Raw genomic sequence first — 15,251 nt, forward strand, 5'->3', positions numbered from 1 at the left:
ACAGTGGCAGAACTGCATCAGAGCTTGTGTTCAGTCATGTGTTTAGGGAATGCAACACAGCCAGAAAGATTTTCAAAAGATGTCACCATTTGTGGCTGATGCTACATAATAACTTCTCCTTTGCTGGGGATTAAGAAGGAGGAATAAGGAGAGAAGCCTTCACAAGGAAAGGATTTTGCAAATCCACATTGAAATGGCCTGTGGCAAGTTATTGCAGACAGAGCAGTCTCCTCTGAGCCACCCTCAGACACAGGTGGAGGAGACAAGATGAGGCCCTTGATGACTGAAGGAAGAGTGCAGTCAGTGGGGCTTATTCTCCAAGTCACAGTTGGACGCTGTAAAGAGTTACCTCGTGTTTGAACCTCTTGAACTGAACTGAAATGCAGCCTGAAGTCTGCTTTGCCCTGAATTCCTCTGTCTTGCTCCAGTTCAGAACTACTGAATCCAGCAGGAAGATGGGCTAATGGGCTCCTACTCGTGTTCTGAGGAATCAGACCAGTGTGGTGCCACAAGCAGCCGCCCCCTCTCCTGGTTGTGACTTCTCATCTGTGTGAGAATGTTGGAGAAGCTCATTGCAGTCACAGCTTACATGTTATGTCACATTATCTCCGTGATGTGACCAACTACCCAGTGAATCTTGGTTCTGTCACACACTTGCATGGCCTGGGGCTTGCTGAATGATGACACTTCTCCAGTTAAAACAAACACAGGACAAAAGTTCAGGACTGTTACAAATCCAGACAGTAATGAAGTTCCTGAAGTGGCATAAGTGACATGAGGACTTGGCTCACAGCATGTTATGGATCTACCACAGCCTTTCCAAAATGCAGAGATTCCCTGGCTGCTTGCTGGAGCTGTTTCCTGAGACTCTCTGATACCAACACACGTGTAAGTCCAGTATTGCTGACATGGGAGTAAACTGAATTATTTCCTGAATATTGGATAAGCAGACTAGGTTCATATATGCCTGCAGCTGATTTACTCCCCCCATTTGGAATCATAAAATGCTGTTTGTTCATTTCTCCCCCCCCCTTTCTTCATTCCCATTTTAAGACTTATTCTGTGAAAGGAGCAGCTGTTTTGAGTAAAAATTGTTAGGGCTTAGTCTTTATTTTTAATGTTGTTTTTAAGTTTGGAAATTAATTTTGTTAAAGAGCTTCCTTAATCCAGACCTATAAATTTCTTAACTACTCTAAAGGCCTTGGAATGCTGCTTCACCTTAGATGTTTTTTCATTTCATGGATAAGCTTTCCTCTGATCCCAAGCATGGTGAAAGACAGTCCATGGTTATCTGGAAATCTGCAGCCTCCATCTTCAAGGTAATCTTTGTTTTATTATGGTTACTATTTTTCTAATATTTTTCAGGTTTTATTCTGTGAGGGAAAGTTGTCCAGTTTTTTAATTTATTTTGCCTGGTCTCTGTATTATCTATTCCTAGTGGTAACAAGGACAAGATGTGCTAATGTAGGTTAATCAACACGCTATCTATAGCCTTTTATGTCATCTTTGTACATAAAACACCCTTCTTCCTGCAATTTATTGCCTTATGCAGGTGAGAGATGTTTCATTAAGTTTAGGTGAGGTAATATGTTGCTAACAGGGCTTGAAAACGGAGGGTTTTTTTTGCTTGGGTTGTGTTCCTATTTGACCATATTCTTTAAAAAAAATAAATAAAGAAAATCAGATTTGTTCATAAAACACCATCACAGAGAGGATGGAGTGACTGCACCTTCTGCCAGCCCAGCACTGTGGGACAGTGCACAGGAAACACCTGGATACTCACGAACCAGGGGGGTCGTTGTTCCCATTTCTGTGGAGGATCGTGACCAGAGCAGGCACACAAAGGGTTAACTAAGCAGAGGACATTGCCAGAATGGAAGAGAATGTGGCAGAAGGTGGGAGGAAGTGTCTACAAGGTGTGTGGAGTCAAAGGTCTCGTGACCCAGAACAAGAAAATGACTGAAGAAAAGAAGAAAGGGTGTTGAAAGCTGATAGGTGTAAAGATGGACATTAGTTGTTAATAGGTAGAAATATGTATACTGTAATTTTATAGGGCCAAGTGTTGCTTGTTGACAGGTTGAAGATGCTTAGCTCACAGACCAGAAACAAAACTAGTTCCTCTATAAATAGAGGCTTGAAATAAATGATAAATTATTCTCTTGCTGACCAGCGAGGCTGTCCATGTCCCAATCACTACACATTTTAACTATTAAGTTGTGCTTTTGGCATTGTTTTACTAACCAAGAAGACACTGTGGCTTATGAAAAGACCCCAGAGTTTGCAACAGAAAAGAAATTACAATCTAGACAGGTGGCATGGTCTTGCATGTGAATAAAATCTGCATGGTTGTGATCTTTGTTTATTCCCACTAAGACAGTGACTTCCTCCGTTATTCCTAGTGCTAAAAGTTGAAAGAATCTAGCTAATGATATGCCCTTCATGCTGCAGAGCCTGGTGCTACCTCATCATCTGTCTGCCTGAGGAGTGTGTAAGTGGAGCACACGAGCCCTCTCTCACTGCCATGAACTAAATACCGAGGATGCACGTGGCCCTGAGCCTCCTGCAGGCTGGAGTGGTTTTCCAACATGTTCTCCCAAGGCAATGACAGAGCAAAGACCTTGGATTACAGCATTCCCTTGCTGCAGCAATGCAGAGATAAGCAGTGAGAATATTGTTCTCAGCCAATGCCTTTTTGATATCCCTGCCCACTGTTGCCACCAAAATACTGCCCATCACAGGGATAAACAAGCCATAAAGGTGACATTCTGCTTTGCCACCCAAGCACAGCCCTATCCAACAGCCAGGTGAGGGCTGGGAGATTCCTGCCAAACTGCCCTGCAGTTAGATTTTAGATTTTTATAGATCCCAGACTTTGTTTCGGAGGAGCTTGTAATTTGTTTGTTATGTTCAATTTCCCCATAGAGAGAAGCTTCCCTTGGAAAATGTGTTGCAACTATTGCCCCAGGAAGACTCTCCCAAACATCTGTATCTGTAAATCTAGACAGTTGGGTCAAACTTCTGGGCTGGGGGAGTCATACAGACCAGAGGCAAACACATGTGTTGTGTGATGTCAGGGAACAGGTGATGCTGTAACTGAGGCTTATGAGCAAAGGCAGGTGAGTCCAATAGGCATATTCATGGATGCTGGGTAGGTAATAAAATATGTTTCTTTGATCTGAACTCCTTAATCAACAGGTCTATAGAGAGCCCACAAGTTTACTTGTGTAGGAACACAAAAAGGAATAGTTCCCCTACAACAGTTCATCCATCCGGCTGAATCCCATGAACACGTTGCACCTGACTGAAAATGCACTGTACAGTTTGCCCAATGCAGGCAAGTGCTAAGATCACCCCTCCAGAGTAAAGACAATTCTCTGGGAAGCATCTTGTATAACGGCACATTCCCAACTTCTCCACGTGGCTGTATATTCAATTACAAGCACGACCCGTTTGAACATGCTGTAAGGCAGTTCTTGGCCTGACCCCATCAGCACTCCTAGGAACTAATAACAGACTTTAGGCTGACCCAGGAGAAGGAGCCAGTGACTTATTGCCACTGCTGGATGCCTGGTAGCTGCCACTGCAGCCTGCAAGCCTTAACCTTGATGCTACTCCCTAGGTCCATGAGATGTATCACCCCAGTTCTCTGTTTTGCCTCACACCTTGTTCACCTACACTTAAGACTATTTAGAGAACAAGGCAATGGGGAAGGAGGAAAGAAATTTCCAGTTAAATGCAGTCATTAACTGGAGTGGTTTTTGACTTCTCTATTGTTTAGTTTAATTAGATGGAATTCATTTTGAAGGTAGCCGCCAATGTCAAAGGCATGTTAACTATAGCTGTGAATTATTACTGCATCAATAAAAGTAATGAAAAGCTTGGATGCTAACAGAGCCATTAGGCTTTGGAGCAGTAACAGCTAGTCCTCTGTTTTCAGACACAACCTTTATTCTTTATTGTGCCTTTCAAATATTTCCATACTGAGAACTTGTGGCCCTTTTCTTCTCAACTGCTGCTTTTCTTGAGAAACTGCTGTCGATCAGTGTATCTCAGCAGGTTCAGCCTTCCCTTTTCACCTTGGAGGTCTCATATTAACATGGAAATTACTGTCTTGAGTCATACCAAAGGACACAGCACCTGTACTGAGTCACACCCACCAGCCTGTTATGCTCTGTGTCACAGTGCTGGACAGCCAGAGCTCAAGCAGAACAGGCCCTGCCTGTAGACACCCCTGATGCAGATGCCTAGTTTTCAGCAACTCCCTGAATTAGCTGATCTTCATAAAGTAAGGAAGAACAAAAGCACTGCTGGTATGTAATGGTTAATGTCACAGAAGGGCTACGCTCCTCCACTTTGGGATAACTCCGTACTTCATGCGAGGTTCCAGAAAAAGACGGTGCATGCACCCAGAATATCTGCTACCAGCACATAAGCAAGACTTTGTTCATTCTCTGTGTGAGTGATATCCCCATATCTATCCTCAGTTTATAGATTGGGAGCCAGTGCTGCAGGGATCAGGAATTTTAGTTGGGAAGTCCCCAAGTCTCTCCTTCACCTCTAAAAGAAACATAAACCTTTTACTGAGGGAGATAGGATAATATTTCCCACAGCTACTATCCCCAGGTCCCACAGGGCAGGACCTGGTCTGTCTCACCGGCACTTTGCTTGAAGGTGAGACAGATTCCCTTCAGCCAGAGTATGAGGAACACCAGCTGCTTTTAAAACTCTTCCCAATTGCCTGCAGAATCTAGCTTTTATATCATGAGATATCTGAGAACTGAACTGTTTCCTTTGACTTAAACAGTCCCATCAGTGGTAGCACAGGGCTGACAATGAGTTTGCACATCCAGTAAGCACCAGCAAGTCTGTGAAATCAAGGGCTGTTGGTGATAAGAGTTAAACTTTGCAATGGATTCTGACTGCAGGACAGGAATCTGGTGTGAATAGGAAAATTAAGCTAAACCACGTTGTATCAAGAAGGTTACTGGATTTGGGCAAGAAAAAAATGGCTTAATGAAACTGCTGTTTTCTGTTTTACAAAAGACTGTCTCTAGGCTATTGATCTATGATATCTTCATGAAGATTAAGGTGGATTTTCACTCATCAGCTCACCTGAAAGAGGATTTTTGAGGTTAAATTTTAAGTTCTCTAACACTATCAAGTGGCATCAACTTTTCACTAGCAGGTATCTGATGATTAGCAACTAAGACTGAAAACTTACCTTTTATTCTCTATAATTTCCTCTTCACAAGACCATATTCTTCCAGAGTTTGTTTCAGTAAAGCTCCTTCTTTTGGAATACATATGGATCTGTTGAGGTCTCACTGATTCAGAAGGCCTTGGGCCTATCGAAACAAACTGAATCACAGCCATAAATACTGTGATCCCTTTTCTATTTATTCTTTTTACTGAGGAATTGCACTTGTAGCCCAACCTGTGAGCCAGATTAATTTGGAGCCATCTGCCATGAGCAAATTGCTAAGTTCAACAGATACTCATACCCTCCTTACGTAAACAGTCGATGTCAGCTCCAATGTGAAGAAAACCTTTACCCTGGAAAGGTGCTTATGGCTACACCAGGAATGTGCAGCAATTCAGAGGACTGATTAGAGCTCCTTAGAGAATGGAAGGAGGGCTCAGCAGTCAGCACAGACCGTGCCTGATGTGCTGTGGAGCGAGGCAAAAAATGAGGCAAGATCTGTGCAAACTCAGAGCCGTGATACACGGTGGAGAACTGGGGCTGCTTCAAAGAATTCACAGAAGCAGCTGTAAAGAAAATGACCCTGAAGACCTCACCTGGAGTCACAGGGAACATTTGTGCTAATTTCAGCAGCTTTAAAATGTCAGGAAATACAACTATTACTAATGATAAATTGAAAGTGAATCAAATATGTAGGAGAATGTGAATCTCTGGACATGCATTTCCTGCTCTTTGCTGGATATTAGACGCCGTTTAAGTGCAGCTTAGGTGCAGAATCCAGCCTGGTTGAAAACATAACCCACTGTATTGATGTTTGTGTAGTAAAAAGAATATCTAAGAGGACTTTTAGAATAAAAAAATGCAACAAAACTCAAAGGTCAAATAGTTTGAGAGACACAAGATTTTACTGGAAAGGCAAATTCATTCAACAGGCTTCATATATACATTCCCTTGCTCCCATGGTAGTACTGAATAAAAAAAAAAAAAAGGAAGTAATTTTAAGTTCCCTGTTAATTCCAACCCCATAGGACCCCAGCCAGATATCTGTTTTCCACATGTACCTACAGAATTGCATTAAGGTCTTGTTTTGCCACTGTATGTATTGGACCTGTCCCATGCAGAGGCTACTTGTATTTTAACTTCCAACCCCCAAACACACGAGCCACCTGACTCACTAAGCCTGGGCCAAAGTCAGTACTGCATCTGCACATGCTGAATTTTGCTATTTCTATCTACCACTCTTTCTGGTGGTTATTCAGTGATTTGTTGTCTTATTTAAAAATAACATGCCACTCACCACTGAGTGTGGATTGCCATGCCAAGCACACATATATTACTCCTCTGCTGCTATGCAGTACAACCTCAGCCTCTTAACTGTCCAGAAAATCAAACAATAACTATTGCACCAGATTAGGCTCACTTTTATTTCCTAGGAAATACTACAGATCCCTGCAGGAAGAGCAACACTTGCATACCCTCTAGGTTCCATGAAAATTAGTTTATTCTGTTGTTCCTCTTAATATTGATGAATATGTTGCTTGATTTCCCAATGTCTATCCTCTATTTGGGGAAAAACAAACTACCCTATGACTTAAGTGACCAATTAGCAACACAAAGTGACTGGTCGAAATGAACTATGGTTTAAAAAAAAAAAGCTTGGAGGATTAATTGGAGTAAATTATGTAACATTTGGAAATAACAAGTGAACTTGTAAAAATCACAGAACTAGAAAAGCTCTTTTGTTACTAAATCTATTTTGAGGAGATAATTGAATTTCCTTTATTTCCCTGAGAACTTGTCTTAGCATTATGCCATGTCCAGACCACATCCTGCCAAGGCCACAAAAGCTCCCATCTGTGCTGTGGTGGATGGGCAGGGCTGTGGCAGCCTCAGCACCCCAACTTCTGCTCACAGGCACCTTCCACCCACTCAGGACCACACCTGCACATGGACACAAAGGAAAACGTGAGAGTCCACCCCAGAGTGTGGTGTGGTATGTTTGAAGAGTCCCAATAGTTCCAATTTGAAGAAAAGGAGGGGTCATTTAAAGCCTGGGCTTTACTCTTTGCTGGGAGTGAAGCACATCAGCACATTTGCTTCCCATGGTAGCAAAACTAAGTTGTTTGCACCATGACGACTCTCTCATTGACCCCAAAATCACCCATAGCCAACAGTGTCTTTCAGCAGTAAATGTATTAGCCATTATTCTGGTTGTAACTGGTAAAGTCTTCTCCTCATCTTTATCAGGAGGCTCAGTGCAGTACACAAAACCATGGCCATAAGTTGTCCAGAGCGGACAGAATGGATTTGAGAAGAAATTTTAAGTTCTTAAAATAGCCTATGAGTCTTGCTTGGAGATAAACCTGAAAGGAAATACATCTACTCTACCACGTCACTGCTGAGCACACTGATCTATCATGTGCTCTGCAGCAGCCTTTGGAGGGAGGAGGTTCATGCTCCCGGCTCTCACACGCTCCACATGTAAACAGAGTAATCTCCTCCTCTCCTGAGACACCCCTCACACTGCAGTGAGGGAGCTGTGTTGTTATAGTTACTGGCTATGACTTACCCCTGCCATTCTCATGGCATTTTCAGTAAATGGTGCTTAAACAGCAGTCTAGCAAAGGTTTGCAGAATAATGATTCATAAAAATTCTCTGAATAACAGGATCCAGGCACCTCTGCCATCCAACCTCTTCATCCCTTTCTCCCTGTCCCTCACATCATCAATGAGACCCTGATTCTCTTACATAAGGAGCACAACAAAGGTCACTTCTTATATTTGAAAGGTTTTTTACTTCTGCTCCCTGAAAAGGTCATCACATGGGGAAAAGCAGAACTCTTCCCCTCAGGCAGTTCTCAAGAGACAGGTATGGAGCATCCAGGACATATCAGCTTGCAGAGACTCTGTGGCTGGTGAGAGAACCTGCAGCTTTGCAGGTCAAAGGGCCATGGTTTTCGACCTCATTTTGGGCATATCTTTTGCAAACTAGATACAGTCACGGTGACCCCACAAGAGGCTGGAATAACACAACCTGTAACACCTTCCCATCAGGACTGTGGTAGGAGGATAAGGCTGTGGGAGTGAGAGAAGACACATGCCCATCAAATGGATTATGCTGAATGATGCTACTCAGCTGCTTTCGAGATGCAAAGACAACAATCACCTGAGCTGATGTGAACAGACTCAAATAGCTCTTCGTGCCTGGCAGTCAGAGAAACCAGACTTTGGGAGAGAGGCAAATAATAACAGCTCAGAAGCAGACAGCAGGAGAATGGAATGAACAGGTTTTTGCAGACACCACACTCAGATGAATGAACATTTAAGACAGAGTAATTAGAAGATGCTGCTTCTGCACCTTTGCCTGGAGTACAGCAAAGACAACCAGCCCCCGATGGGAAACAAGCTGTCACATGTGGTCTGAGAAGCTGCTTTCACTCAGGTTTGTTTGGTGAAACTGAACCCTGTGTACATTTAGTGAATAGATTATACTAAACCTGATATATAAGAAGTGCTGTGACACCATCTTACAAATTTCTCAGCCAGACAGAAACCCTTCCACGAAGTGTGAATTTTTGTTACTACTCAACAAAATCCCCATGTTTTCTGTAAGTTTTAGAACATGTAAGTAGCTGATGAGAACAAAGCTGTGCTACTCTATCAGGTGATTTTTGTGAAAGTAATTAGGCATGGGATTCCTAAAGGACTTTATGAGAAAGGGTCCAGCAAAGATAATTAATGAATGCATATTGATACTGCTGTGGAACTAGCATCAGGAACTTGTGTCCCTATACTAGCTTTGTGATTTGACAAGCTAACCAACTTTTCCCCAACTTCGCTTAACTAAGCACTTCTCTCTAATGTTATATCACTATACATGAAATAAATGTTAATTACCATCATTGCATGGACGATCAGTGAAACTGCTGAAATGGAAGTCCAGTCCTGCAGCCCCCTACCACCAAACACTTCCTGCAGTCTACAGAAGAGCCTGAAACCCAGCCAGGGAAGTTAATCCTAGTTTGTACATAGAATCTTGCATCAAGCCAGTACTAGTTTAAAATATACCGATGAAATCTGGTCCTGTAACGAACCTTGTAAATAAATCTGAAACTGGCACCGCATCTCTTTCTCCCCCACACGTGTTCTCCTCCAAGTTGTAAACCCTGCAGCAGATACAATCCTAGCTACAGAAGGAGAGCTGCACGCTGGCACAGAGATAACAAAAAATTAGACAGACCTACCATGAGATGGATCACTGAACTAGAGACACTGGAGCTGAATTTCAGACGCAATAAATCAACCTTATTTCATGGACCTTTATCTCTGCCCAGTTAACCCAGCAAGGCTATGAATTTGAGGGAACACAAGTTCTGCTATGCAAGAGATGTCACAGAAATCCACAGGAATCCTATCGCTTGCTTTCCATGATATTTCAGGAGAAACTTGTCGTTAACCTGCAATAATTACTGGCAGTTCCTCATTGCCACTGAAAAAAACTTCTGCTTTCTGTTGAGGTGTAGGATGCTCGAATTGCTAGAAGACTAAGTTAAAAATGGCTCATTCTCCATGTGTGGTCCATATTTTGCTACTTATATTTTGTCGGACTAAAACCCAGTACTATTATTTCAATTTCTAGGTCTGATAGAAGAGATTAGTTTTTAAGTCACACATTAGAATCACATTGCTACAGCATGCAGAATGCTGCTTTTCTAAATGTTAAGCTGAGCACTCTTGAATGCTGTCAGGGTTGATCCTTATTGTTTGCTCTGGCTACACAAAATGACTATTGAAAAACTATGTACTAAGGGGCCTATCCATTGAAAATGGTTTTTTCTGTGATTGACTGGTATTAATAATTTTCTTCCTTCACACACAGGGGGATGTGTTGCCTACAAAAGGAGACTCGATATATAAGGATTACCCAAGTTTTGGATGTTCCTTTCTAAAGCAGTGAATATGCAAAAAATTGTCAGTGGTCAGTAACGTACTTAACTTATTCCAATTATTGGCAAGAATATTTACAAATGACAAGAAGAAAACCAGAAAACACAGTTGGGGTAGTGTGATATGTCACACTTGAAGTGACAGGATTTTCACAAAGATCCTTATGTAATTTAGGAATGGCTTTGTAGCTAAGGATCCTTCCTACAAGTCACAGTTGTTCATTGCTCAGATATACAGCAGCTTAGCTCTTGCTGTAATGCTATGTTCTGCCTCAGAATTTCTTGCCTAGAGCTCCCTGGAGAGGGAGACCAAGATGGTATGTCTGCACTACAGCAAAGGACTGAAACCTAGCAGACTTTTGCTTGCTTTTAGTTATTTATAAGCACGTGTGCTTTCAGAATTTACTTAGGAAAAGCAATTCCACTTAATATCAGTACAACAGCATGGCAATAGTTCACATTTACGGATTGTAATGTAATTTCAGAAAGCCACAAATTCCTTTAGAAAGTACTCATCTATAAATCAACCTGTAAATCAGTATGTCCACAAACACTGTAGGGCTGGAAAGAACGCTGAGTGAAACAGAAAATGCTGAGTGTTTAAGTCACACAGAAAATGTTTGTTCAGACTGGAAAATACGCATCCAAACCGGACTGCCCACGTCTGCTCTGGGCATTTAAAGCAACGGACCTGCACCAAGGGCTGTGCTTTACGAGCGCTGCACTGCACCTCTCTGTGCAGTACCACTCTCCTAACACAGGATAATAGCTTAAAACTGAACAGGAGCACTAAACTAACCTGTTTTTCACCGCTCGGCTTCCTGTAGTTCAGCAGCAGCTCCACGGCTCCCACCACCTCTTTGCGTATCGCGTAGAGCAGCGCGTCGCCCACGTACACGCTGTGGCTCAGCAGCAGCTCCATGATCTCCAGGTTTTCATTCTCTATGGCTATTAAAAGGGCACTGCGACCGAGAGGATCCATACAGTTGATGTTGATGTTGTAGTAGATCTCTGCCTCTTGCAGGGCATGTTTCACACTGGCATAGTCCCCCTTCTCCACAGCACTGAGGTAGGCTTTCTCCTCCGCCGACAGCTCTGCCTCTGCCCGCACGATCTGCAGCGGGATCCGGTCTCTGTATGGTGAGTAATTTACCTTTTTGTAGTATAGCTGGGCCATTGTTCATAGTGACTGGGCAACCTGTGCGGGAGAAGAACCACATATAAGTGACAAAACAGACACAGAGGGGACAAACTTCCAAAGGTCCATCACGGTAAAAGTTTCCGATCCCTTTTTATGACGTTTTATTCTCAACATGGTGACCATAACACCCCCTGAGCAACCCCACATTAAAGGGCTTTCTGAAAGCATAAAGGTGACACCACTGCTCAGGAGAGGAATGTAGAATGACAGACGCTCACTGTATTTTTTAATCTCACTTAAACACTATGCCATTGATTTCTTTTATCTGGTCAGAAGCACGAGCTTGTTTATGGATAACCTATCACACGTGCAAATAGGTGGATTTCTCATCTTTGCTTTATTTCCCACTCAATATTTTTTTCAATTCCTCCTTTTTCACTGATGGTGCAGGTCCTCAGCATCTCTGAACTGTCAGTGATAGAAGCTGCTGGTTTACGCCCTCCTATTTACAGTAATAGATTCATTTTGAATATTTTTGCTGCTTCTTCTCTGCTTCCATCTCTTAAAATAGGTCTTTATTTTTCCTTAATGTTTACTCTTTGACTAGGTCGCAGTTTTATTTTTAAAGCTTGAATGTTTTTAAACATATTTTCTCACTCTCCTCATTTATAAATAGGACCTAAAGACAGGCTGATGTAGAAAACCCCCACCCTTGCTCTCCAAAGGCTGTGATGTTGTTTTTAGGTCTAGGAAAACAAGAAGTAAATTGTGCCCTGGAACAAGCGCAGCAAACTGAATGAATTATGGTTCCTTAAGAGCCTAACAGGTGACTGGAGTAACAGGAAACATGGGCTCGACAGGTATTCACAGGTAAGGAAAAAAGGAACTGGGCTTGTCTACCTCTGTTGGGCATTGATAAACGACACCAAGTCAGGACCAGGGGACACCAGCAGCTATAATTAATTGGACTGCTTGTTCTATCTCCTTGCACAAAGCTCAATGGCTTCCTGCAGCAAATTAGCCAGAGTTTTGTTCCATTTTAGTGCCCTATCCAGGGAAAAAGGGAGGTGCCTGTGGTTCTGATGGGGAATTGGGAGCGCAAGGCCATGGGTTCTCGTTTCCATCGCCTCCTGCCGTAGGGAAGCCGTGTTCCACAGAGCACATACATTTGCATTTTGCCTTCAGCTCCAGGGTAATGGGCCTGGTACGGTGGGAGTGGGTGGATCTGAGCTCCAGCCCAGCTGACACTGCAAAACAGTGGGTGGCTGTAGCACACAGCAGAGCTGCATCTGCAAACTTCCTGGGCAGCCAGAGATCTGTAACAGCCAGTTTGGCATCTCAGAAAATGTGCTCACTCAGTATCCCAGTTTCCTACAAGTGCAAGAAAAGTTTGTTTGTTACATATCCAGAGTTACTCCATATTGCTCACACATGTCTCTGCACATACAGAATCACAGAATCCGACGTTTCAATCTCAAGACACACACAAAGGCATTTGAGGCAGAAGGACTATAAGCTGCATAGAAACTATAAATATATTGGCTTATTTTCTATGGAAACATTATGCCACTAAAGCTTTTAGAACTAAGGAACAATCGCAGTGACTCAGAAGCTTCAAGTTTCAATAACCAACGACTCTGATTTTCAAAAGGATCGAGGATCACAGGTCACTTTCAAATTTTGTTTTTGAAAATGTTATTTATGAGGGGTCCAGCTAATTCCCACTGAGATATTAATAGGACACAAAAGGATGAAGCACAGGTCTGCTAACAACTAATGACCAAAGAGATCTTTGGGAAAGTAAGGATAAACCCAAAGGGGAAGGGAAATTTTGTCCAAGTGTGACAATCTGGCTGATGGGAGCAGGGAACACCAATCAGCAGGACTGGTCACAGGGGACAGTAGTCACTGCGTAGAAGTCTCCAGGGGGAATATGCTGGCTCCAAAAAACCTGAGGGATTCTGGTAATAAGTGCAGCTACTAAAGTGGAATTTTTCACTGCTCTTCAGTTTAATTGAACACTTTGTAGATGGTGAGTAACATTTGCAATGAGTTATAACAAATGTCACCTTATGAAACATCATGCCAGAACTGAATCCCTTTCCTTTCCAACAGTTTTGTAGAAAGAAAAGAAAGCTTCAGATATCTTAACTCCTCAGTGGACTCTCATCTCCCAGTACAACCCCAGTCCAAGAAAGCATTTTGTAAATACTTCAAGCACATAAGAAGCTGCAATGAAACTAAACAGGAAAAACTGATGATTGATTTTCCTGAATGATTTTCCTGAATTCTTCACATGCCAACACTGCATAGCCTAACAAACACGTGCTGCTGACTGGGTTTGTAAATGAGAGCATGCAGTATCAAAAAAACCCCAAAACCCCCTGCCTGGATTACATGGAAGATTTCAGCAAAACCTTTTGCTGTTGAGCTGCCCCTCAGCCAGAGATCCAGCACAATTACAGATGAATCTTCCAAACCTGATGTCGTTCTCCTTCGGGATTGTCTATTAGAGCACGAGTCAAACCTGTGGATGGAATGAACAAGCACAAGGATCCCTGCTCTAGCTGTTGCTTCTCAATACCACCAGTGTCCCAGAGGCAGCATCTCTTGGTGAAGCAGACAATGCTGGTAGACCCTAGACCACTTGTTTGTCCCAGACTGGTCATGTGTCTGGCTTAACAGTTAAAAAATGACAAAAATATTGATGAAATCCAGGGAAGAGAAGGGGTAGGCAATACATAGGTGCTGCCCAGGGAGAAGTAGCAATGATGTTCTTAAAAGGTAGCAAAAATAGAAACATTAAAATTCTGGAATCTGTGCAGACAGCCTGAAAATGCATGTTTTCCATATGAATTATCTTCACAGAGAGGCATTTTCTGCTACTTGAGTTAATATTTGGGGAAAAGAAAGTATTTCCAGTCTATGCCTGATTGGAGACACCTCAGACAATATTCAATGACTGGCTAATGCAGTGGTGATACCTGCAGCACAAACAGGTATAGAGAAACAAGAGAACTATAATAACATAATAAACTACAAAAGATACAGGAAGAGGACTTCACACTCAATTTGGACTCTATCACCACTCTCCAGCTGGGATGTCCTTCTCCCTGAACTATAAATCTAAATCTCCAAGCCATTTCAGCCTGACACCACTTCTGTGTTGCCTGACACAGAAATCAGAGTTTTAGCCCCTAAAAAGCAGCCATACCTGGCAGAAACAGCTTGTCTGGCTTGGAAAAGGAAGGTTTCTGGCCACATTACTTTGTCTAATAACTTAAAATGGTTTTTCTATCACTGCAAAAATTTCTCTGCATCTTTCACCACTCACTTCAGACCTATCTATCCCCTACACCAACAGGGCTTTCACTCTGAAGAGTCACAGCTGCCACAGGCAGGTTTGCTGGAATCTCCTGCTGCCTGCTTTTGGACTGGACTTGTGGGATGGAGATGTTACAACCACAAGGGAATGGTATTACTTAAGTCAAGGGTTGGAAACAATGGCTTTGGTTGAAAATAAAGAAGTGGCTTTATACCTGCCACCATCTGTACGACGTCTGCTATCAGCACTCTCCAAGATACTGCACTGTCCTCAACACCCCAGCCAGTCTCCCACTCTCTAGCACAGCTCAGTGCCAAATGATCAGCTCATCACACCCATGTATCGTGCCCAGCTGAACCAGTGATCGCTTCAACACCAAGGGGGAAAGGGAAAAAATGAGCTTTCTTTTCTCATTTTCTTGTTAGAGAGAGAACATGATGAAAATTGCAGAATCTGGAGAGTTATGTGGTGACACAGGCAAAGGCCAGGGGGGCAGCCTGAGCAATGGGCAAGCAGCAGTGAGGAGGGGGCAAGGACAAAGAAGAGCAGGGGAGAAGCAGTGAGTAGCAGCCAGTAGTTAGAGAGATGGTTAATGAAGACAGGCAGGCAAAGGTCACTCAACAGCACTGCCTTTTGCCA

The 15,251-nt window shown here is 42.9% G+C and overlaps 1 protein-coding gene across 5 annotated transcripts in view; it reads right to left on the reverse strand.

Annotated features, from left to right (window-relative positions):
• The window catches only part of TRPC5 (transient receptor potential cation channel subfamily C member 5), a 102,643-nt gene that overhangs the window by 61,561 nt on the left and 25,831 nt on the right, over positions 1-15,251 (reverse strand). For 4 of the 5 annotated variants that reach the window (XR_005565749.1, XM_027715963.2, XM_039387140.1 and 1 more), the window contains exon 2: positions 10,946-11,344. Coding sequence is in view for 4 of the 5 variants with exons in the window: in XM_027715963.2 (XP_027571764.1) it covers positions 10,946-11,323 (378 nt within the window). In the remaining variant the exon portion in view is untranslated. Of the gene's footprint in view, positions 1-10,945; positions 11,345-12,453; positions 12,724-15,251 lie in introns of those variants that run through there. The other variant, XM_039387138.1, reaches the window with a different exon arrangement.

Source organism: Pipra filicauda, unplaced genomic scaffold (assembly GCF_003945595.2).
Source record: "Pipra filicauda isolate LSUMZ 115617 unplaced genomic scaffold, ASM394559v2 scaffold532_size348037_pilon, whole genome shotgun sequence".
Lineage (NCBI taxonomy): Eukaryota > Metazoa > Chordata > Aves > Passeriformes > Pipridae > Pipra > Pipra filicauda.